Raw genomic sequence first — 25,673 nt, 5'->3', positions numbered from 1 at the left:
CATTCTGCGTCCTCATGCATACTTTTTTTTTTCAAAATGAATTTTTGATACACCCAACATTCTTCTAAGCTATGTAATAGAAGGTAAAAAAAATTTTTTTTAAGATCCAGATGTGATTTCATTGTTACAGGAAACTCTAGAGGAAGACACTCTCTACTGAGAGACACTGAGATGTTGAGGGACTTGCCCAGAGTCAGACAACCAGTGTGTTGTGCCATAGATGTGGCTTGAACTCAGGTGTACCTGACGCCCTGTTAAACTATTCATTTATTGTGTTATAATAAGAACTGATTAGATTAGATTTAATAATAGGAATATATAATGTATTTCTTCCTTAGTCTTCCTTGGATTCCTTCTTTAACCTTTATTTAGGAATTTGTGAAACTTTAACAAGATCTTATTGGATTGTGTATGTAGTAAAACATCATGAAAAATGATTTTATTTGGCCTCTTAAAATGTGGATTTAGATCCTAGTTATATTATGACATGACATGCATTATCTTTGAAAAGCCATTTATTCTCTCTGACCCCCCGTTTCCCTATTTTATATAAATAATGCTAATATGGAAATAATATATAGCAATGCATTATATATTACACAATATATTTATACAGAAATAAATATATGTTTTATATATGAACATATCATATATTTCTATTATGTAAATGGGTTCATTAAAGCCCCTTCTAGCTAGACATTTATGATTCTATAATGAATTAGTATGATCAGGAATCATAGACTGTGTTTATTTGTGAATAGACAGTTTTAGCATCTTTAAAGTAATAAAGTAAGTATAGAATATGAGCGATATTGTGCCTATTCACTTTGGGGCACACGGAATAGAGAGTTCTGATTTTTGAACCCATATTTCTGTCTGTGTCCAAAGCGGCCAATTTTTTGGTGATGACCTTTTCTGAACTTAACCACAAATATGTATTCTGTAACCTGACTGGGACTAGAATTCTGACCAGTACTTGTGTTCCCCTGATATCAAGATCTAAGGTTTACCTTCCTGGCATACTGAGTTATTCAGTAAGATTTCAATGTAGGGGCAGCAAAGTGGCTCGGTAAATAGCCAGACCTGGAGATGGGAGGTTCTGGATTCAAATTTTACCTCAGATACTTCCTATCTGTGTGACCCTGGGCAAGTCACTTAACCCTAAATGCCTAGTATGCATTCTAGGATAGAAGGTAAAGATTTAAAAAAAAAAAAGAAGGAAAAAGAAAAGACTTGATCACAAGGGTCCCTAAGGAAATGAAACACTAGATCATTTCATCAGTAACTTCACATTGATCAAAGGCCAGTATTCCCTCTATTCTTGTACTTTGGGTATAGACCTGGTAACTTTATTCTAACCTAGTGCTGACCTCAAGGGAATGTTAAATTATGGGAGGATGCTAACATGATTTTCCCATTCCCCTACCAAGGCCAAAAGTCCTTAGTGACTGTAGCCTACAGGATAAACCTCCTTAGTCTAGCACTCAAGGCCCCCCTCAGTCTGCCTGGAAACCTACTTTGACAGACTTTCAAAAAAAACTATTATTATGTCCTTTACATTCTGCTCAAATTGATCTACTCTCCAGGCTAATATCTTATCTTGCCTTCTCTTGCTCCCCAAATTTTGATAGAACCATCTCTGCATATGGAAATCCTTCTCTTTCCTTGAGCCCAGCTCACACTGACCCTTCATGAAGTTCTCCCCTGAGTTCCAAAGGAGAAGAACTCACTCTTCCAAGTTTGTTAGAACACTTTGAATCCTGTCAAATTCTCATTTGACATTATTAGATTCCGCAAGCCACTGCCACACCCCAGTTGACTATAATCCCTTTGAAGGCAATTTATTTTATTTTTATCTTTGTATTTTACCATCTTCTTTGGAAATCTGGGAATAATACTGATCTAATCACTGTTTACTGATGTGAATTGAATAGAATTCTTCTATTGTAATCTCTTGAAGGTAATGAAAACTCCTTGAGAGTAAGGATTTTTCTTTCTTTGTACCTTCAGCACCTAGCCCTTGGACTTGGCACATTGGAGCTGGTTAATAATGGTGGTTGCCTGGTTGATTAAAAAGAAAGTGGATCATTTTTTTCTTCATGATAACATCATTATGGTAAAGATAGATAGATGGATAATTCATTAATTTTTTTTCAATCTCGTTGAATCGAGAAAGGTAGGATTATCTAGTGCCCTGAAAGACAAGAAGCCAAGAATCTAGTTATAATATGCTGCATCTCTAAGCTAAGTCAAGACTTAGGGAAAACCATACCTGTAACTCTGATATCTTTTTGTTGTTGGTCTGTTGTTTCATGTCTGACTCTTGGCGACCCCATTTGGAGTTTTCTTGGCAAAGATATCAGAGTGGTTTGCCATTTCCTTCTCCAACTCATTTTTACATATGAAGAAGCTGAGGCCAACAGGGTTATGAGACTTCCTCGGGGTCACATAGCTAGTGGCTGAGGCCAGATTTGAATTCAGGAAGACTCATCTTCCTGACTCCACAGAACTCTATCCATACTGCACCATCTAGCTGTCCTGATATGTTAGTAGTATCTCATAATGGGAGACTCTATAGCTTACTTAGCTTATACTAAAATCTATCACTGCAAGCATCTTGGGTCCCAGTTATGGCTCTACTGTAAGGCAGTGTGACCTTGGGCAATTCATTTTTCAGTTTTCTCATTAACAATCAAAGTAAGTAGGCTGTATTGAAGCACTTTGGAAACTATGAAGTGCTCAGCAAGTGTACTTGTTATAATTATATTTGTTACCACTGAGATGATTAAATTTTAAGATCAAAGAGCTCCTGAAAGCAAAATACCACTCTTTCCCTACTTGGCATATTCCTTCCTCTTGAAGGATGTTGAAAATTCGGGGAGTGAATTTGTTCCCAGTATTTCTTCCCAGAAATGAGTAAGCCAACATTTGACGTTGCATTTATTCATTTTAAAGTAGCCATGTACCTTATCTCTTTATATCAATAATATTATACTGTTATTACCAGCTTTGTTGTTTCCATGACTCATCCAAATGGCATTATTTCATAACGTGAAAATGAGGTTGAATGAATGAAAAAAGCATTCATTAAGTGCTTATTTTCGCACAAAATTAGCTGGGATTCAGATAAACAAAAGATGGTCCTTTTCTTCAAAGGGGTTTCCTTCTAATGGTGATGGCCTCTCATATATGGAAGAAGTGGCCAGGAAGGGAGTATCTGGGGAATTCCAGAGATAGTAAGGGGATACATGGAGAATCCAGTTGACGTACTTCTAAAAACAGTTGTATTTATTTGACTGTTATCCTTAGAATAAGTGATGGAAGGAATACAGACAAGAGACAAGGGTGGCTGGTTAGACAGTGGAGACAAACTGCTGGGTAGAATGTGGGGGCTTGGTCTTTTACTCTGATCTCATTCTAAGTCTGGCCAAGTGAAGAGAGCTAATTGTGCTCCAATGATTTCTTTCTTCTAGCGGATGGTACCAAGGAGAGAGGAGTTGGTAAGTAAGTCTCATCTTTGCTAGATACAATTTACCCAAGCAATGTACATTCCTGCCAAATGAGATAACACATGTAAATCACGGAACTTCGAAAACATTCCAGTTAATTGTTTTTGTTATACTGTCATGACCGTGGGGTATAATAGAGAGAGTTCTGGGGCTTGGACTTCAAATTCCATATCTGACATTTACTAGAGTGACATCTGAAATTATCCAAAGGCTCTATTTTTAGTTTAAAAATATCAGTTCATTAAAATACACTGCTCTCTATAACTAGCCATGGGCTCTCTCCAGCCCAAAGAGAAGCCATAGAATTCATAGCTGGGTGAGAAGACTCCGTGGGCAGCAGAGAGCTAGATCAAGCTGGAAGAAAAATCAGCAGCTGGGAAGGAGCAATGGGCTGAGCTGGGGAGTCCCAACCAAAAAAGAGAGCTGACTTCCTATAGTGCTGGCAACAAGTTCCCTTCCTCATCACCTAGTCCCACCCCAGGACGTAGAAAGAGGTTTCTCATTGGACAACAGCCACACAGGAAATGAACTCGAGACTTCCTTCAGGAAATCGCGGAACTTCCTGGCCAAGACAGGCTCTGCCAATCAAGCCAGGGCGCTTTCCCCGCCATTGTGGTGACATTACCTAGGTAACTTCTTTACTTAATTGAGTCCTTTTTAAATAAAAATAGGGAACAGGTCTCCACTCTGCCAGTTTTTAGACAAAAGAAGGGAAGACCCAACATAAGTCTGGGAGACAGAGCTTGAGCCTAATCCTTAACATTAAATTGTTTGAACTTTAAATAGGGGGCCATTTGGATACAATTCAATATTAATTTTCCAAGCTAGCTTCATGACCAAGAGTAAACAATTTGACCTTTCTGAGCCTTAAGCGGTTCTCTTAGAGAATAATTTAAAAATCTGTCAGATTGTAGTCTTCATCAGTGAAGGGAGTTACCATACTGGGAATACTCACTGACAAAATTACAAGTTCTTGTGTTAATCCTACATTGCTATCTGATGTTTTCCACGCATATACACTCAGAGACACACCAAATCTTTTTTTTTTTAATTAACCTTTACCTTCTATCTTAGAATCAGTATTGGTTCCAAGATGGAAGAATTGTAAGGGCTAGGCATTTGGGGCTAAGTAACTTGCCTTCAAGGGTCACAGCTAGGAAGTGTTTGAGGTCAAATTTGAACCCAGGGCTTAATGTCCCAAGGTTCTCCATCCACTAAGCCACCTAGTGGCCCAAAACAAAGAATCTTAAAAGTTGAAAGTTTTGAAGCCATCTAGTTTTATCCATATTTGCTTATGCCTTCTACAGTGTCTCCTATAAGTAATCCAGCTTTTGTCTTTATTGAGACAAGAGAAGACTACCTGATACCAGTATCCTCAGGTGGCCTATTCAGTTTTTGAATTTCAAAATTTTAAGCTGTTTCAGCTCTTGGGGAAATTACTCTGTTGTTTCTATGCCTACCCTTTGGGACCAAGCAAAGTAAGTCTGCTCCTTTATCTATATAACACTCTTTCAGACATTTGATGGCAAGTATGAGTCATATCTAAGCCTTCTTTTCCTCCTTTATAAGTTATAAATGGTTTAGGATCTGCATCTGTGAAGGAGACTTCCATACTAAGATTTCCCTAGTTTTTTCTATTATATATACTGTTTTTCTATACTAGTCTGCCTTTTCTGGTCTTTTCTAAGATGTAATTCTCAGAACTGAATATTGCTTTCCAGATTTGATCTACCCCAGAGGGAAATCCATAGAACAATTTTCTTCCTCATTCTGGACATTACATAATCTAAGATAAGGTTAACTTTTTGATTGTCATTGACACTTGATTTGTAGTGAATTGCAGTCCACTGAAATCCCAAGATCTTTTTCATAAGAATTTTTTGCCAAGCAATATCTCCCCTATCCTGTGCTTGACCCACTCAGAATACCCAGAAGACTATGCTGGAAAGAGCTGAGAGTTGAGCAACTTGAATTCCCTGATCCTTAGTTTCCTCCTATTTCAAAATGTTGGGCTAGATGATTTTTACTATTAGAGATACAGAACTGGACAAGGCCAAAGATGATATTTATTCCAACTCAATTTTGCAAATAAGGAAACAGAGGTCCAGAAGGTTAAATGACTTGACCAAGGATGAGTAAGGTCCTCTTCAATTTCAACATTTTATGAATCTACCCCCGAGTCTCTGTAATTGAAAAGTGATCATTTTTTTTCACATTTCTAAAATTCAATATTATTTTATGCTTTAACTCAACTCTATGGTGCTCTTCTTCCTAGTTTGAAGAAATATTGTTCTAAAAAAATGCCTGTGGTTATCATTACTCTTTGGGTCCCTTAATTTTACATTTAGGTAAATGACTTGTTGCATTTCATAAAGCTACATGTAATTTATGACAGACTCACAATTATCCATTGTGGTAATCACATTGGTATGGATGAAAAAGCAAGTTTTGTTTACCAAAAGTTTTAGATTTCAGATATTAAAGGTGAGGCACTCTATTTGCCTGGTTTTCATAGGAAACGGCCAGCTTCCCAGTTAGTAAAGACCCATCACTGATTTGATCCAGGGGATTGTCATTTTGAGTGACCCTGGCTGTTAGTCATATCCTTTTTCACTTCTGAATGAATCAAAGCCGCCTTTGCCGGTGAAATAATGCTTTCCCTTGTGTGTCCTGCTAAAATTCCCGGATTTTTTTTTCCTAGGGAGGCAATAACCCATTCCTTTTTGTGGGGTAGGGAGGTAAAGGAGAAGGAAGATGTCTGTGTGTAACGTGCTACGGGCTTCCACTGTGGGATGAGCAAACAGGCTTCTGAATGCTGTTTCCCATAAGTCCCTGCTACTGAGATGTTTGCTTCCCAACCTTGCGAGCCGAGTTGCTTGCTATGTGAGCACCGTCTTAGAGACAGTAAGGAAATTAGTCTGTTCTCTCTCTCCGTACTGAAGTGCGTACTTCCATCCTCATTTCCCCACTGGCTGTAAGGCTAGGATGAGTGGTACCCGGCGTAAATCCTAGTGAAGACTCCCAAAAGATTAGCGAATTTATTTATTTATTTTTTTTTTTTTAGTACCTACCTTGCCTCTAAAAGGGAAGGAGGGGGAGGTAGAGACAATTGTTTCTTTTTAAAATGTTATCTTCTTGTTAAAAGAGAAGGTGACGGAAACCATGAGCTCTGTTCATGCTCAGATGTGCAGGCTTTTTCCTGATAAGCAGCTGCCTGCCAGGGAAGACTCAGAATAGTAGTTTTCTCTCCCCCCTCTGAGTAGCCCTGAATGGTATCTGCCAAACATGACAAAGTACCTAGGGCTGAATCACATACAGAGAGAGCATTTTCAGCAGAACATAGGGCTAAACTATTGTAATTACTGTTTATAGCTGCCAGTGCCTGAGCAAGATAGGTCAGCCCAAAGAGGAAACAAGTTATCGAACCTTCACGAAAATGCTGTATATTAATTAGAGGCTCCGAGGGGGACGCGTGCTTCTCAGACATGCTCCAAGTTGCTTTTGAGAGCACAGTTCTCGTTACATTTTCTCTAGAGGGAGTGAGCAGATAATTGGGATTTCTTTTTCTTTTTCCTTTTATTTCCCTGCCCCTCTTTTTTTTAAAACGACTTTGAACCTTCAGTGGATTGAAGAGAGAGAGAAAAATGGATATGTCTGACCCCAATTTTTGGACTGTTCTCTCAAACTTTACTTTGCCTCATTTGAGGAGTGGAAACAGGCTTCGCCGGACACAAAGGTAAAAAACGCTGTGGGAGTTTGGCTGGAGAGTGAATGCTTTCGTTTCGGAGCTCCGGATCTCGGGCTTCTTTGCCATGAAGTTTGTGGCCGGCCACTGCAGCTTTGTGTCCCGAGCAGCAAACTCTAAGAAAGTTTGACAGGCTGCAAGGCAAACCTTGATCACTGGAAGGACTATCCCAGCGTTACAGGTTTCATTGTGGGGCGCGGGGAGTGTGCTTGTCACTCTTGTGTTTCTCAGTCTGGGAGACGTATGAGATGAATTGTGTGGAAAGAAGAAAGGAGGGAGGAGGAGGGCAGGAGGTTCCTTCTCTGACTGTATGCACCTTTGATCTGATAACGTGTATCCGTTTCACACAAGCAGACATCAGGACTTTGGATTCTCTTTGTAGAGCGTTTCAGAGGCTTCCCTGGATCAAATATTTGACCTTTATTTGAAGCAGATGTCCTATATAGAGAGAGCTCAAGTTAGCCTGTTTCATAGTGTGCTTCAAGAGGCAGGTGGGCATAACTGCCGTTTTGTTTTTACCAGGTTGCTGATATTTTATATGAATACAACGCTGGCCTTCACATTTCCTAGTGTTTTCATCTTTGACAGAAGAGTCAAAGAAGAGGATTATAGTTGGGGTATAGTTGTTCTTTGGTTGGAGATTTTTCAAAAGTTTTTTTTCTTTTGTTTGTTTTTCCATCAAGGTAAAGCTAATGCCACAAGTGGCAGAAATTCCAAGTTAGGGGGGTTGCTAGCCTGAGTTGAGGAGGGAATATTTTGGGTACCTGAGAATATGGAGTGTTTTGCTCTTGCCACACATACATAAATAGTAGAAAATTAAACTGGAATTTGATCTGATTTTTGTTGATTGCCTAGTCCAGAATTCAAAAATAACTAACTTCAAAACTGACACCATTCATTTGAATATACACTAATGTAATATGTGGCCAAGGAAACAGGATATAGGCTTATCAGATTTGGAATTTAATAAAATCAAGTTGTTCTGTATGTTACACTTTTCAGAGGATATTTTATTGAACTGGGGGCATGCTGGGAGCAGACAGGAACCTTGGCTATATTATTTTCTTAAGGTACCTGAACCTTTGTACATTAAAAATGCAGATTTGACAGAACTGGGTAAGCTTGGGGGGAAGGGGGTGCCCAGTTTGTGTTTTTCTGTTATGCCCATAACATTTTTACAGGGTCAGCGGCAGTACAGTTAAACACTTTATTCTTGTCGAGGGGGGGAAAGTCACAAGATGTCCCTGAGAGACTTTAAAATCATCATTATCTTTTCAGTGATTCCCAGCACAGCCAGACTGCAGTTCTAAAGCTGTGACTTTTAAATAACATCTCTGTGCTTTTGTCCTTCTGTCATGTAATATTTATAGAGGAGTTTCAGCATGTTGATTTTTTTCCCCTTCGGTTTGAGCTGTGCCATTCAAGTCTTAGCCCATTGAGCATCTCCCCAAACTGCGATGATGTAGGTTATGCATTGGAGTTGTGTTGAGGCTGCCACTCTTCCAAAAGAAGTAAACGTTGGAGTTTCTTGTCTTCCCATTGGATGTGTGCTTGCAACTTGCTCTCTGAATGGCACTGCTGGAGTCATGAAGCTCTGTTGTTTGCTTGGATCCAGTTCACTGTCAGCAGCGTCTCCCCCCCTTTTCAGGCCTACATGCTCAGACTTGGGACATCAGTAGGCTCTTTTTTAATCTCCCTTTTACACCTGTTGATAGAGAAGCATTACACTGAATCAAATAGAGGAAGTATTCCCTGAAATCCCAGGTGGCTTTACATCAGTATCACCTGGGGTGGGTGGGATCCATTCTGGTCGGCAGCAGTCTTAAGGCTTTGAAGAGGCAGTGTGGTACAGTGGATAGGGCACTGGACTTTTGAGTCTGGAGGACCCAGGGTCATATCCTGCACTGGACACTTATTAGGTATGTGCCTTGTGACCTTGGGCAAGTTTCTTAATGTAAAATGAAGGAATTGAACTCCATTGCTTTTAAGGACTCTTCTAGCTTTCAATCTAATCTGTGAACGTGGTTTAGTTCTGTTCTTAGACTAGGGACTCTTCAGAAACTGCATTGTTTCTGGGTATCCCTGGGAAGTTGAAATCACTATTAGTGGGATCAGGATCTAAGTTAGATTGAAAACTGTGGAATCAGCTCAGTCCCCCTTTCTTCCATCTCCATCCCCTGCCCAGTAAAGTCAATGTCATTGATGTTCACAATATTCATTGTGTCCAGTTTGTCTCTTTGGGATTCTTAGTACTGGGTGTATCTAGTACTGTTACTGAATGGATTGCCCCTCCCTCCTCCACTAGAGCCACATCCTGCTCTAGACCTGAAGGAAACCCACGAGTTTAGGTGGAAATTGCCCTGGAACCTTGGAAATTTCATCAAACTAAACACTCCAAGGCTCCAGAAATTTAGTTCCAGATAGCCTTTGTGACACTATTTAGGATTTTCTTGGCAAAGACACTGCAGTAGTTTGGCATTTCCTTCCTCTGCTCATTTGACAGAAGACAAAACTGAGGCAAAAAGGACTAAGTGACTTGCCCAGGGTCACACAACTAGTAAGTGTCTGAGGCTAGATTTGGACTCAGAAAGATGAGTTTTCCTGATTCTAGGCCTGATGTTCCATCCAATGCACCACCAGGCCGTCCTCTTATTATGATAATATAGGTGAATGAGAATGATAAGACATATTTCCTCTGCTTCTCAGAAGTAGGATATCCATAGACTTCAACTCTTTTTACCAATAGGAGTTTTGGGTTAGGACTTAAAAAAATTGAGGATTCCAGGATTCACAGGGTTTGGAAGCAAAAATCCTACACTGTTTTGCCATTTCCTTTTCAAGCTCATTTTACAGATGAGGAAATTGAGGCAAATAGCATTAAATAACTTGCCTAGAATCCTACAACTGGTCAATTTCTGAGGCTAAATTTGAGCTCAGGTCTTCTGGACTCTAAGCTAAGTACTCTACTCTTTCCACTAAACTACCTACGGTTTTCCTCCAAAAGATCACCCTGCTTTCATGTTTCTTATTGTTCATATTTTTATTATATAGATCCAGAAAGATGTAGTTAATTCCTGTGCCAGTGGCAGTGTATGGGGGGATGTTATGTTTTCCATCATAAAACAATCTACAATGCTTGGCATTCCCTAAAGTAATTAGCAAAATAAACCCTTTGTGCATATGAAACATTTCTATTTTGACAGCCATTACTCAGAATAACTTCCCCAAGTCTTATCCTCTTCTCTTAGTTTACATGACTTATTTCTTTTCCCCAGTTTTAATATCCTAACTAGTCATCCTAATAACTTTTAGTACATGTTAGCTCCAAGTTTTCTAAACCTCTCCTTTCTAAAGGGTCTCTCCCATTCCTAATGTTTCTTTTCTTTCATTTGTGTAGATATGGTGTGTGTGGATCTGGAGATATCCTTCTCTAGACAGCCACCACCCTTTTGTGTATCTCTTCTACCCAGATCTTGTTTCTTTCCCAGAATGTTCAGTATCTTTGACTGACATACCACTTTGCATATTGTATTGCAAGCTGATTGCGCCATTTTTTGTATTGTGACTTTAAGGAGTTTCCCACATCTTTACCTTCTTATCATACATGTCTGCTTCTGAAGGCCAACTAAGAGTGAAATCATACTTTGAGTCAATGAATAGAACTCAAGGGCTTAAGGGGGAAAAAAAGATGAAAAAGAGAAGAAAAATACTCTGAACTACTTAAATGAAAGGAAGGAGGTGTCTTTCTTCTCTTATTTAAAACATTATTACAACGGAACTCAACCCTAATGAACATTTTGTTCAAAGATAACCAGTTGTTTCACCTACCTATCTGATATGTTAACTCGTCACCTTGTAGACCAAATTATTTAGACATTTTTAGAGATTCCAGTTTTCTTATCTCAGAATTTTGTAACATAGTGAGGTTTTACTCACTACTGAATTTCAGTATTTTTGGAGCTCTGTTGGGTAGGGCATCAGAGTTACTCTGGTCCTTGGAAATGGGAAATGATTTATCTAAAGCCTGCATTCTTTAAGATTAGACCCTTCAGATTGAGTGGAGTGCCTGTACTTCCTGTCCTTCAGTTGGAGAGATGGTACATCTTGCTCTTCATGCTATTTTGATCTTGAATGATGCTGACATTTGAGTTGTTCCCTTGAAACTTCTCATCTTATCCCTTTACTCAACCCCCTCCCCAGTCACACTGTTTTACCTCAAAGCACTCACATTCTACTGGAAATTCTCTCTCTCTCTCTCTCTCTCTCTCTCTCTCTCTCTCTCTCTCTCTCTCTCTCTCTCTCTCTCTCTCTCTCTCTCTCTTCTTCTTCTTCTTCTTCTCCTTCTTCTTCCTCTTCTTTTTCTTCTTCTTCTCTCTTTTCTCCCCTATCCTCTCTCTTGACATTTGCATTTCCTACCTTACTCCTTCAGGGCCATCTCAGTTAAATAGTTCAATTTGCTACCCTGGGGAGCAAACCTCTTCTGGTATGAATGGAAAAGTTAAGAATTAAACAGATTATTTTTATTAAAAGAGTTATTACAACCTTTAATTATTTATTTTATGCTATTCAACCACATGCCTCCCAAAGCAAGTATATGGCACATGACATACTACATTTTATGCACATTTGTATGATTTCTTACCTGTTCTCATCTTATATTCCCTCTATCAAATTATAAACCCCTTGTAAGCACTGGGTATGACTCCTATTGTACTAACATTTGTGAAATACATAGAATGATGCAATGTTTGGAAACTTAACTTCTGAGCAGAGATAGGCCAGTCAGGTGTGCTAGTTTCGATTTATTAAAGCCCTTAGCCTTCTTTCTTAGAATCCATATTAAATATCAATTCCAAGACAGAAGAGCTATAAGGGCTAAGTGATCCAGGTTAAGTGACTTACCCAGAGTCACACAGCTTGGAAATGTCTGATACTGGATTTGAACCCAGAACCTCCAATCTCCAGGCTTGAGACTCTATTTATTCACTGTGTTGCCATAGCTGTTTGTTAAATTTTAAATGATCAGTGTAAGATTTACATCCAGGAAATCAGCAAATGCTACAAAATAGTGCTTGTTTTTGTCTAGACTTATGAAAGTGATGGAGAAAATGTCAATAATATAGATTAAATGTAAAAAATGTCCCTCATATATTTTTTTTCTTCAAGGAACTAGTAATTAAACATGAACCAGGAAGCCACTGCCTCTAAGCCAGGAACAACAACAACAACAATACCAATATCATCTAACATTTACATAGTGCTTACTATCTGCCAGGCTCTGTGCTAGGTGCTTTACAATTATTATGTCATTTGATATGCACAACAACCCTGGGAAGCTGTTATTATCCCCATTTTACAGAGGAGATGTTTTGGAAACACATAGGGTTAAATGACTTGCCCAGGGTCACACACTTGGTAAGTGTCTGAAGCTGGATTTGAACTCATCTTCCTGACTCCAAGCTGGCACTATTCATTGAGCCACTTAGCTGCTTCCAGGTTCTGCCCATTCCCCATTACTGATTACACATTATTGGTTGTGTAACCCAGGACAAGTTACTTAAGTAGGTTAAGTCTCTAAGACAGAATTTCAGAGAAGGTGCTGTATTGCATAGGTTACAAGAAATGTCTTCCTCCTCTGGGAGTTCCCTGTATTAGTGAAGTCAGAAGTCAAATTCCTATTTCCTTTTGTTCACATGGAGAGTGGCCAGGTGGCACAGTAGTTGGAATTCTGGGTCTGTGTGACCCTGGCCAGGTCACTTTATTCTCTTTGCCTCAGTCTCCTTATCTCTAAAGTGCGTTAGAGACCAAACAGTAACATTATCTACATGTATAGCATGCAGTAAGCGTTTAATAAATACTTATTGATTTTATCGACTTCCTTGCAGCTAAATTATTTATATGTAAGTAGAGATAAAATGCTGACTAATGTCGAGGTGATCATGTTTGACCCTTCGATAACTTGGTCTTCGGGTTCTAGAATATGCTTGTAAAAGAACAGAGGTGGTTCTTGACTCGTGGACTTTGTTTTCTGAGGGTTAGAGACGTGCTGGGGGCCGTCCTCTCAATCTGTGTCAATCAGTACTTTGAGGTCCCACGAGTGTTGAGGGGTCCTCACAGGCTCGTGTCCACACTGCTCCTACCTTGGCCACATCCATAGCTTTGGGTGACATTTTTCCTTGGTTTTGATCTTGGATATAATCCTGTCAGGAATATGGAAAATCGACTTGACCGATTTCCGGCTGCCCTCCTCCATCCCCTGCTCCCCTCAACAAGGACTGACAGTTACTCCCTCTGCCATGTTGATTTCTAGTGATTAAATGCTCTACACGACTTCATTGCGTTTGCCTTCCTGTGCGTGTATCATGGATGAAAGTATGAACAGTGAGCATGTCAACCACACCTCCCCCACCCCAAATGATGTTCTTTCATTCATTGTTGCTATCTTTCCCGTCATCTTTATCTCTCAGCTTTGCAATCGTTTTCTCATCTTCCTGCTTTCCTTGTTGACTGCTCCAAAATCCAAGATCTTGACTCAGTGCAATGAACGTTTATGCAATAGCTCCAATGGCGATGGATTCCCAACTCCTCAAACCTTTGCTCTGAAGAGAACAAGCCCACCCCACTGCTACCTACTGCTGTGTAGCCTCCCCGTTGGTTTCTTGGATGCAGGAACCAAGTCTTCATGGTCTTTGTGTCTGCGCCTCTCACACCTAGCACGATGCTTGTGCAAAGAGGATGGAGAAAGGGACTGGACCAGATCTGTGATTGCATTGCTACCCACTTGGCAAGTTACGATCTCTCCTCCCCCTCCCTCTGCGCTGTGCCTAGCAGTAGGAGAGAAGGAATTTGAACCGAAGTCTCCTTGGAGGTTGACTCTAGAATACAAAGATAATAGCAAAAACAGGAGCAATGAACTTAGTGGGCTCTTATTAAGGAGTGACCAGATGAATGGCAATATACTTATTTTCCTCATTGGAGTCTTTTCAGAATGTGGCTGCCAGATTATTCTTACCTTGCTGGTCATGTCAGATTCAGAAGACTTGCTCTTACCTTAGGGCTCTGCCCCTCCCTGGATCTCTGCTCTCATTTCCTCCCACTCCTTGTCTCACTCTCTCTCTGCTCTGCCCAGGCCTGTTGCCTCACTGCCTGCTTTTTATCCTCATTGCTTCTCCATGCTTTAGAGCACGGTTTCTGCTGAGGGACAGCTGCATAATAGCCACAGGTCTTGTCCTCCCCTTTTTTAGGTTCCCCCCCAATTTCTCCTATTCCATGGGACCCTACCTAAGGCCCCTTTTTGCCTTAGAGAGAATTCTGCCTTCTTCCCACACTTTTAGGAAAGGAGGAAAAGAATCGAACCTTTAAAATTTAGCAATCCTCTTGGTGGCTATGAGTTTTGTTTTGTTTTTCTTTAACAATCTATCATTTACCTAAGTGTGTACCTGGCCAGGGCTGAAGTGCTGCTATTGTGTCTGTTTTACCTGCCTTTTTAAAACAACAACAGACATGCAGATTTGGGAAAACCTGTTCATACTTCCTGTTATGGAACCTGCTAAAAAGAGCTTATAGATTCCCTTTACCCCCTAACTCAACTACTTTGTCCAGAATGAAACAAAGACTGTACTTCTAAAGGAAATTCATTGGAAACAAACCTTTGGAATCTGGAGAATGCTGCCCCTGGAGAGTATGGGCAGTTCTTTGTTGTAACTGGACAGGCCTGGGAGGTATGGTTTTTTTAAACTCTCCTGGGACCGGGGATTGTAATGCTGTTGGATAAAAGGTAGAACATGGTTTGCACATGTTTTTCATAGATTTTGCTAATCCTTTGGCCATGTGTTACCTTTTGTGCTTACACCTAGTAACCAGAAACAAGCAATATCTTCAAACAGGGCCAACACTCATTTGCCTGAAGCAAGAAGCCTTCCCTTTCCTGGACTTTATAATTGAGAGGTTGTTGGGGGAGAGAGGTCATTTAAGTTCCTGTGTGGGAATGACCCAGACAGAAGGAGATTGAAGGAATGCTTGCTTGTTTCCAAAGGACTTAAAAGGCTGAAATTCTCCTCATTAAGTTACTGTCTTTTCAGAGGTATTGATCATGCATTCTCATCATTACCCACTCCCTCTGCCTCTAGAGAGCTTGAGGATTTATCCAATTGTTGGAAACTTTGCCTTCTTATTTTCTACTGATAGAGTTATTGAGTAACGCCCTTTGAATAGATCAGTGACAAATTTAAATTTTTTTATTTGATCCTTAGACATTAACTCTGGCTAATTATAATATCCTATGAGTGCCTTCTCCCTCATTGAAGTGTTAGTTTTAAAAATGTTTTAATGGTTCTTCTCTAGTTTTTTTGCATCATTCTATATTCTCTTGCTCCTTTCACTCCATATCTCAAATAAAATGACAAAAAGAGACCTATGTCAACCAAAACAAAGCACATTTTAATTTTCTTTATGTGACTGTAGAATTAAATTTTCTGATTCTGCTCATTTTTTCTTCTTCATTTCATATTTCCCAGCATTTTCTGAAATCACCTTTCATCATTTCTTATGCCAAAATAATATTTTATATTCACAAATCATAATTTCTTCATCTGTTTCTCAATTGATGGGCACAAATCCCTCACCCCTTCGATTTGACTATTTTGCTTTGCCTTATTTTCTCCTTTTAACACTCCCTCCCTTTTTTTTAGAATCGGGAAGTTTTTTTGTGATTTCCTCCTCTCTCACTGTTTCCCTCTTAACCCCCTCTTAACTCTCTCTTCCCTATCCCTTCATTTTTATGTTGAGTTGCTTTATTTCCCTACCAAACTATGTGTGTATGTGATTCTGAGTCTCTATGTGTATTCAAACTTCCTTTGTGCAGTTTGGTAAAATTTGGTAAAAAAAAAAATTGGTAAAATATATACAATATTTAATTCTTTATTCATATATATATATATATATATACACATATATATATACATATATATACATACATATATATATATATATATACACACATATATATGATGCCTACTTCCCCACCCCTTTTTTCCTTTCTGTGTGTATACTCTTCTTGTATACCCAAATTATGAGAAATGGCAACCTCTGCTCTATTCTTCCTTCTGTATTAGTGTATTCCTTTTACTTTACCTTCTCAAAACCCTGAGAATAGTTCTTACAGTCAGTAAATAAACATTTAAGTTCCTAGCACAGGCCAAGCACTGTATTAATTCTAGGGAGGCAAATATGAAAAAAAAAAAGAAAGAAAGCCCCTACTCTCTAGGAGCTTTTAATCTAATGGGGGAAGGCAAGACACAATAGGGAAGTTGGAAATAGGGGGCTTACCCTACCAGGGGTCAAGGTAGAAAAACTGGAGCAGTCCTAGAGTAGTGCAGCCAGGTGAGAAATGAAGAGACTTTCTGCTCCCTCCTTAAATGGAGGTTTGGAATTCATGGCCCCATCTTTTGAACGACTCAGGGTGATGCTTATTGTTCCTTTGCTTACAGTGCCATTGCTTTTCTGGCATTTCCCCTTTCCTTTTGTCCATGAGCTTCTGGCTGATGTTTTGTGCATTTTGGGAGTGGATGAAGTCACTTGCTGAAGTTTCTCATTGGATTTATTCATCATTATTCACTCTGATACCGTTTTTTTATATTTTTGCTGTAGTAGGTGGGCTGCCTACCTCCATTCCAGTAAGTCATCTTGGCTGCAAGTCCATTAGCTGGTTTGACTTTAATGGTTGTCTTTGTTACAAAGGGATGGCTCATGGGAGAGGTGGGGAGTGGAGTGGAAGGAGAGGGAGAAAGGAAGGTTGAGAAGAAAAGACGGGTTTAAAAAACAAGAGACTATAACTGAATTGCTTGATAAAATCAGACCAAGAAAATACAAACAATTATTTGTTGAAAGAAGGTGGGAGGATCAAGCCTACTGTAGCAAAATGATTGAATTCTGTAAGTAACAAGAAGAAGAAATGGAGTCACTCTGCTGAGTGCTGGGATATAAGGAATGGCAGAAACAATCCCTGTCCTCAAATAGTTCAAAACCTAATGGGGAAGAAGTATGAGACTTGTCATAATTGATAATCATTTCATTTTGCAAACAAAGTATTCTTCATTTAAATATTGCTCTTCACACTCTAGAGGTTTTTCCTCTCTCTCTTCCTATATTTGCCTGGTCTTTAGGAATGATTCCCTTTGAGCCCTTAAATGTTCACCTGAAAACCTTGATAATGGACTACAGCACAGATAGGTATTTTTGCTACTAATGGCTGTTGTATACACATATTGGAGAAGGAAATTATACCTAAACCAACTGAGTTGGAATTTATTACTGTTTTGAAGGGAAATAATATGGAATTTGTGCTTTGGTCAGCATGTGGAAACAAAAAAGAAGATTGGAAAGGCCATATTAAAAGATAATCTCTTATCACAACATATTTCTACCTTCTGCTTTATGAATTTGTTGTCTTCTACTGTTTTCTTAGAGAGAGGAATCTCCTAGAAACTTAACTTCATGAAGGTAAAAATACATTTATAAGCCTGGAAAATTGGGGAAAGAATCTTAACTTTTAAAAGATCTGCTTTTTTAACTATGAAAAATCTGACCTAAGCCTATGAGACAGATAGCTAGGAGGTCAATCCTCCTGGAAATTCTCATTGTCCATCTCCCTTCTTTCCCTCCATAAATCCTTCTTGTGAATTTAGAACTCAGCTCTCATTTGGCTTAAGAGCTTCTGAATGAATCATCTGGGTGGGGAAAGAGAGGGAGTGGCAGAGTAGTTTGCAAAACCTAGTGCTGTCTCATGGAATCAAAAATCAGCCATGTTAAGAAACTGATTTCCTTTGTAAGGTCTAAGTTGCCCCTGGTGCGTGAGTGCTCACTATAGCATGCTTCCTTCTCTGTGATTCAACCTAGATTTAAATATCTTAGGGCATAATGATGTGCCATGCCCCTGACAGGCCTTTTAATGTTTTTCTTCATTGACTGTCAGTTCTGCAGCATTATGCTCATTTTAGTGTTTGCTGCCTACTGAACCATAAGGTCATTTCCAGATCTTTAGCTTGTATGAAAACTGTAAATACCCTTTTAACAGCCAGATCTCTTGAAGTGCTGTATTATATACCCCTTAGCCAGAAATGATATGCCTAGAAAAATGTTGGAGTCTTACGCGTCAGTAGAGAGGAAAAAATGGCATTTGACCAAAGGAGAAAGCTCTGCACTTTGACCATTGACACAAAGAAAAAAAACCCAACAAAACACTAGGATATAGGGTAAATGAAATCGGTGTTGTTATAAAACAATGGTCATGAACTGTTGTGTAATGTTATTTGATAAGTCTGACTTGGCTGCTCTATTGATTTTGGAGATTGGGATAAAACTCCTTATAGATGCTACTTTGAGAACTTGCTAATCTGAATCATTTTTATCCAGAACCAAGGACTTTTGTAACTTGAGAGTCTTGTTTAAATAGTGGATGTTTAAAATACTTCACCCACATAAGATTGCTTTTTCCATTCTGTATGCTGATTTAGTATTTTCTAACCTAGCAGCAGTTATGTAAAGCCACGAAACCTGAGTAGGCCAGTTTATTTTTCAGTTCAAAAAAGGGCACCAAACTATCTTGGACAAAATAAAAGTTACACAAGTAGAGTTTTGCTAAATTGTGTGATTTATTTGCCTTAGGAGAGTCAATTAGAGACAGCTCCAAGTAAACAGTTTTAGAAATGGACCCATTATGGATTACATAGGGTACCTGCCCCACCCTCTACTACAGAGAAACTTGGGAAGTATTTAGGCTTATAGTTTTGACGAAATAAACTTTTTTTTTTTTCACTCAGAAATCATGATGCTAATGTTCAAAGGTCTAGTGTTCCAAATTTATATATTAGAATTGTTGCAAAGGTCTCCACCTTTAGTTCTACCTAGAATTTTCCCAGACTCAGATATGGAATTCAGTTTAGAAATATTTAAGTGCCTATAACAAGGACGACTCCCCTTAAACAACAAATTCCAGTAACTCCCTATTACCTCTAGGATAAAATATAAAATCCTCTGGTTTGGTGTCCAAAGACCTATATAACTTGATTCTTGACTTCTTTGCCTGTAATTTTATACCTTGCTCCTCTCATCCAGTGACACTGGCCTCCTGGATAAATCCTATGATGGGATACTTCACTTGGTCATGTTTCCTGGCAGACCCCCCATTCCTGGAATTTTCCCTCTCCTCACTTTTGACTCCTTCCTTCAGATCCTACCTAAAATCCCACAGTATAGAAGAAACCTTCAGCAATGACCCTTGATACTACTTTGCTGTTTATCTCCAATTTATGCTCACTGTATCTTGTTGGTACCTAGTTGTTTGTATGTAGCTCCTTCCCCTTTAGACTGTGAGTTCCTTGAGAGAAGGGGCTACTTTTGTCTTTTCTGTATATTCCGGGCTTCTCACAAGGCCTGGCACATGGTATGCTGGTACTTAATAAATGCTTCTTGATTGACTGACTGCTGGATGTTGAGGATACAGATATAAAAGGGAAACAATCACTATTCTATAAACTACATAACATGTACACAGATGAACATGATACAAGGAGAGCTACCTAATTTAGGGATGGGTCCCATAGGAGGAAGCCTCCTCATCCGAGCTCGGCAGGAGGCAAAGATTCTGATCAAGGAAGGGGAACTTTCCACGGGGAGCGTCGCGAATGACTTGTACAAATCATGAGTGTAGGCACTGCAATCTCGAGTTCAGGTAACTGTGAGTCATTCACTTTGAGTGAATCCATGAAGGAGGGAGTATTGGGAAATAAGCCTAACAGGAAGATTGAAACCCAACTATTTGTTATCATTGTCAGTTGTGTCTGACTCTTTGTGACCCCATGTACTACGCTGTTTGCCACTCTCTCCAGCTCACGATTGTTGCTTCCCTGACACTCCCTATCCATCTCCTCCTCTGCCGTCATTTTCTCCTTTTGCCTTCTATTTGCCAATAGAAGAGTTTTTTCTAGTGAACCTTTTCTTCTCCTTATGTGGTCAAAGTGGTTACGTTTCAGCTTCAGCTTTTTTCCTGCTAGTGAATCGTTTGAATTAATTTCTTTAAGTATAGATTGATTTAAGCTCCTGGCTGTTCAAAGGACTCTCAGAAGTCTTCTCCAGCACCACAGTTCCAAAGCCAGACTATGGAGTGCTCTAAATACTAGGCTGAGGCATTTATATTTTATTAAGATATGATGGACGGAAGGTCTTTTGAGCGAAGGGAGCCATGTACCCAGACCTGTGCTTATGAGAGTCAGTGTAGCATAGAGGACTGGCTTCAAATCTCATTTCAGATATGTCATGGTTGTATGACCATCACAAGTCATTTAAATTCCCCGTGCCTCAGTTTTCTCATCTGTAACGTGAGAGGATTGGACTGGGTGGCCTCGAAGGCCTTTTCCATATTCTAAATCTATTATATTTTGATCCTTCAAATATTGTTTTGGCCATTTTGTGGGGATTGAGGGGAGAGATTAGAAGCCAGGGGACCAGTCTGGAAATTATTACAGTAAATAAGGTGAGAGGTGATGATGACCCTAAATTAGAGAATGGATAGAATTGAGATTGAAAGATATATTGTGAGAAAATCAATGAGGCTTGGTAATTGAGTAGATATGTACATAGGTGATTAATATGAATTTGGGCAACTAAGAAGAAGATGGGATTACCCTCAGTAGAATCTGGAGGGGGAATGTTTTAAGGAGGAAAGTGAATTCTATAAGTTCTCTTTTAACTAAATTTATCCTTTGAAAGCAAAGGCTTTTTAACGTATCAAAGGAATAATTTGTATAACCTTTATCTGAACCTTTAAAAACTAGGCTAAAAACCACACCCATATCCAAATATATAAGTCATATTCATAATAATAGTTGTCTCACACTAGTATCTCACTTGACAGTTTACACAGTACTTTCACATACATTGTTTTGTGAGGTTCTCACCATAATCTTGTACGGTCATCATGGCAAGTCTTGTCATGTTTTACAGATAAGTCTTATAGAAGACTTTGTCCAAGTCACACAGTCTTTTTAAAGCACTTTCTTTTAAAAAATGTATTTTTTTTGTTTCATTACAATTCCCAGCTCCCTTCCTTCTTCCCAACTCCTGACTAGGGAAGGCATTATTTGACAAAAATATATAAATCTATGTCTTGATTATGGCTGTTTATCAGGTTTTTTCAGTGGAGATGGACATAACAAAAATCATTCATCAAACAATATTTCTGTTGCTGTATATAATGTTCTCATTGTTCTGCTCATTTCATTCTTCCCAATTTCATGTAGATCTTTCCAGGTTTTTGAAAATGTCATTACATTACAATTACACTATTACAATCACATGCCATGACTATTTTTGCCATTCTTAATTGATGGGCATCTCTTCAATTTCTAGTTCTTTGCCACCCCAAAGAGAGCTGTTATAATTATTTCAGAACCGATCACGTTAAGAAATGAACCTAATAGTGGTATTGTTGGGTCAAAAAGTAAACACAGTTTTATAACTCTTTGGGCATACTTCTAGATTGTTTTCCAAAATGAAAAGTCACACAATTTAGAGAAGAGCAGATTCTAAATTAGACCCTAAATTGGCAGTACTGAATTTTAAGACCCTCTATTAAAAGGCAAACTTTTTCTTTTGAATTGTTTGGTGATTTACCATCCTTTGGTGGTTTCTTGAGTAATTTTTACTTTAAACTAGATTGTGTCATTTTTGGTGTTCCAAGGTTGGTTCTTGAAATTGGTCCATCTTCTCCCCCAGAGATCAGACTACTTTTGTTGGTTAGAGAGACAGATGTTGGATTTAACTACTACCTGATAGATGTCGATATGATGAAACACTTTGGCACTATTCCCAGAAAACATGGACATATAGTATTTCTCAAGTGCTGTACACCAGAGTGAGTTCAAGAGTATTTATCCCTGTGGAAAAGAGTTCCAATATTTTCAACTCTGGTTTCTGGCACTAAATGATAAGTTCAGAAACATTGTACAGATGCCAGGGTAAATATATATGCCCTTTCCCTATCTTTCTGTTAGCAGTCTTCAACTCTAAATAATTGTTTAGGAATTAAAGACATTCATCATGGCCCATTATAGTTCTGGAAATATATGGCCATTTAAGTTGGATTGGTTGTTCCCATGTGAGTGACATGTCAAGTCTGATGATTAGAAAGTGAAGTTTCTTTATTCCACCCATTCTTGTACCCACTTGTATGTGCACAAGCAAGCAGTGGCTTGTAGCCGATTCTTCAGCAATTCAAAAGATTAGATTTAAGTTAATGGGGAAACCTGTTGGTTTCTGTTTGGAAGGGTTTCAAAGACCAGGATTTGAGGGATTTATTCCAGAGTTCCTGATTATATACAATTCTTTAAAGATCATTATAGGCAGTATTTCAGCTAGGAGAAATTCTCAAGTTGTGTTGAACCTTAAATCACTGGTCCAGTTATTTTAGTGTCTTAAGGATTACAATAGGAATTTATAGATTCCACTCCCTAGTCACTAAATGTCTTGGAATTTTCATTCTTTTTTATTTCACCTTCCTGCTTTCTAAAGGATTCAGAGGTCATGATGCTCAGTAGTTTGGCAAAAAAAGAGGTAAAAAAGACTAACAAATCAACCTTAGAATAAGCAAGAATTTATTACGTTTCAAAGTTGTTTGGAGAGAAAAGCTACAAGTATACAATCTTGGGTACAATTATTGTAGGATTTGAAAAGCTTGTTGATCATCCTGAATCAATACTTAGCCAATGAATAACTTACTAACACCACCCTGAGAAGTAACATTTAAACATTTTTATTTAAAAAAATATTTTAATTACAAAAATCTTTTTAGTGCTTTGGACTTTATAGAGAGGTATTGTAATAAATTTTGTTGACTAGTTCTGTCAGAATTTGTAGTCATAGACATGTGTTTGTCTGTATAATATATGAACATATACACACATGTATGTATGCATACTCATATGTATCGATATGTCTAAATGTATTTACATAAAGTCTGCACGACTTGAATATTTGAGAAGTAGAAAGGATAATGGATTTTCAGAGACCAGCAAAATAAAGTTTTGTTATATGCAACTCTGAAAGGTATTTGCTGGGCCATGTAGAACTTTTTTTTTTTTTTACAAATTTCTGATTTGTTTAACCTTTTTCATCTGAACTACATAATTAAGTGTGATTTATTTTTTTAAATTTTTTATTTGATCATTTCCAAGCATTATTCATTAGAGACAAAGATCATTTTCTTTTCCTCCCCCCCCCCATAGCCGAAGCGCGATTCCACTGGGTTTCACATGTGTTCTTGATTCGAACCCATTTCCATGTTGTTGGTATTTGCACTAGAGTGTTCATTTAGAGTCTCTCCTCAGTCATATCCCCTCCACCCCTGTAGTCAAGCAGTTGCTTTTCCTCGGTGTTTCTACTCCCACAGTTTATCCTCTGCTTGCGGATAGTGATTTTTAGATCCCTGCAAGTTGTTCAGGGACATTGCATTGACCCTAATGGAGAAGTCCATTACCTTCGATTGTACAACAATGTGTCAGTCTCTGTGTACAATGTTCTCCTGCTTCTGCTCCTCTCACTCTGCATCACTTCCTGGAGGTTGTTCCAGTCCCCCTGGAATTCCTCCATTTTATTATTCCTTTGAGCACAATAATATTCCATCACCAACATACACCACAATTTGCTCAGCCATTCCCCAATTGAAGGGCATCCCCTCGTTTCCAATTTTTTGCCACCACAAAAAGTGCAGCTATGAATATTCTTGTACAAGTCTTTTTCCTTATTATCTCTTTGGGGTACAAACCCAGCAGTGCTATTGCTGTATCAAAGAGCAGACAGCCTTTTATCACCCTTTGGGCATAGTTCCAAATTGCCCTCCAGAATGGTTGGATCAATTCAGAACTCCACCAACAATGCATTAATGTCCCAACTTTGCCACATCCCCTCCAGCATACATTACTTTCTGTTGCTGTCATGTTAGCCAATCTGCTAGGTGTGAGGTGATACCTCAGAGTTGTTTTGATTTGCATCTCTCTGATTATAAGAGATGTAGAACACTTCTTCATGTGCTTATTAATAGTTTTGATTTCTTTGGCTGAGAACTGCCTATTCATGTCCTTTGCCCATTTATCAATTGGAGAATGGCTTGATTTTTTGTACAATTGATTTAGTTCTTTGTAAATTTGAGTAATTAAACCTTTGTCAGAGGTTTTTATGAAGATTGCTTCCCAGTTTGTTGCTTTCCTTCTGATTTTGGTTACATTGGTTTTGTTTGTACAAAAGCTTTTTAATTTGATGTAGTCGAAATTTGAAGTGTGATTTAAACAACTTGAAATTGGAAATTATAAATTTCTTAAATATAAAATATAAATATCTTACTTTAAGTAAAACTTATTTATACATCATATTAATAACCCTTGATTTCCTTGCTATAGGTATTCCATTCACTAATGTAAATTTCAGCCCCATCTGTGATTATGTAGATGATCCTACACGAATCCTTCCTTCCCTCAGATATCTGGTGGCCAACTCTCTGGTTATAAACCTATTTGAACTTAATAAGTTAACTCAATCCTAGCCAGAACACATTTAAAGCACTGTATTCAGGCATTGTATTTTCAAGAGGAAAATAAACAATTTGGAGAGAATAGAATGACAGAGATGTTGAGGGTACACAAAACCATACCCTGTGTAAGGACTGATTTAATGGAACCCAATATATTTATCCCAAAGAAGAGAAAACTGGGAAGGGAAAAAGATGTACTTAGATTCTTTAGATATTTTGAAGTACACCATGTGGAAGAACAATTAGAGAGAACCAAATCTTTTACCAGATCAATACTCAAAAGTCCTAGAAGGAGCTGTAAGAGCTTCTTCCCTAGTAGTATGGAGCCTTCAAGGACCTGAGGTCAACACTTGCCCATACTAAAGCATTGGAATGGGACCTTAGTGGAAAGATAAGTATATGTCACATGGGAAAACTGACATTTATTAAAAAGATCAAGTATAGATTGCCTATTTGACTTATTAAAAGGTTCCATGCAAATTTCCTTTTAAATGACAACTTCTGCTCATCCCTACAGAATGCTATTCAGTATATATATTGAGTGGCAGGTAGGTAGTATAGTGGATAGAGTGTTAAGCCTGGAATAAGAAAGACATCTTCCTGAGGTCAAATCTGGCCTTAGACATTTGTTAGCCATATGGCCATGGGCAAGTCATTTCACTCTGTTTGACACAGTTTCTTTAAATGTCAAATGAGCTGGAGAAGGAAATAGCAAACCACTCCAATATCTTTGCAAAGAAAATCCAAAAGACTTCATGAAGGGTCAGAAACTGCTTAAAAGGATAAAACAACAACAATATAGATATTTGATTTACTCATCTTTTCAGGAACAATGACT

General features: G+C 38.5%; 1 protein-coding gene across 18 annotated transcripts in view; it reads left to right on the top strand.

The window, feature by feature from the left end:
- Positions 1 to 25,673, top strand: part of MAST4 (microtubule associated serine/threonine kinase family member 4) — an 818,549-nt gene that overhangs the window by 617,498 nt on the left and 175,378 nt on the right. For 10 of the 18 annotated variants that reach the window (XM_056824829.1, XM_056824830.1, XM_056824827.1 and 7 more), the window contains one exon: positions 3,474 to 3,500. The exons of the other annotated variants lie outside the window; for them this stretch is intronic. In XM_056824829.1, the coding sequence (XP_056680807.1) occupies positions 3,474 to 3,500 (27 nt within the window). The remainder of the gene's footprint in view (positions 1 to 3,473; positions 3,501 to 25,673) is intronic. 18 annotated transcript variants of the gene reach the window in all.

Source organism: Monodelphis domestica, chromosome 3 (genome assembly GCF_027887165.1).
Source record: "Monodelphis domestica isolate mMonDom1 chromosome 3, mMonDom1.pri, whole genome shotgun sequence".
Lineage (NCBI taxonomy): Eukaryota > Metazoa > Chordata > Mammalia > Didelphimorphia > Didelphidae > Monodelphis > Monodelphis domestica.
The sequence above is the reverse complement of the archived record's forward strand: the minus strand, read 5'-3'. Positions and strand labels throughout refer to the sequence as shown.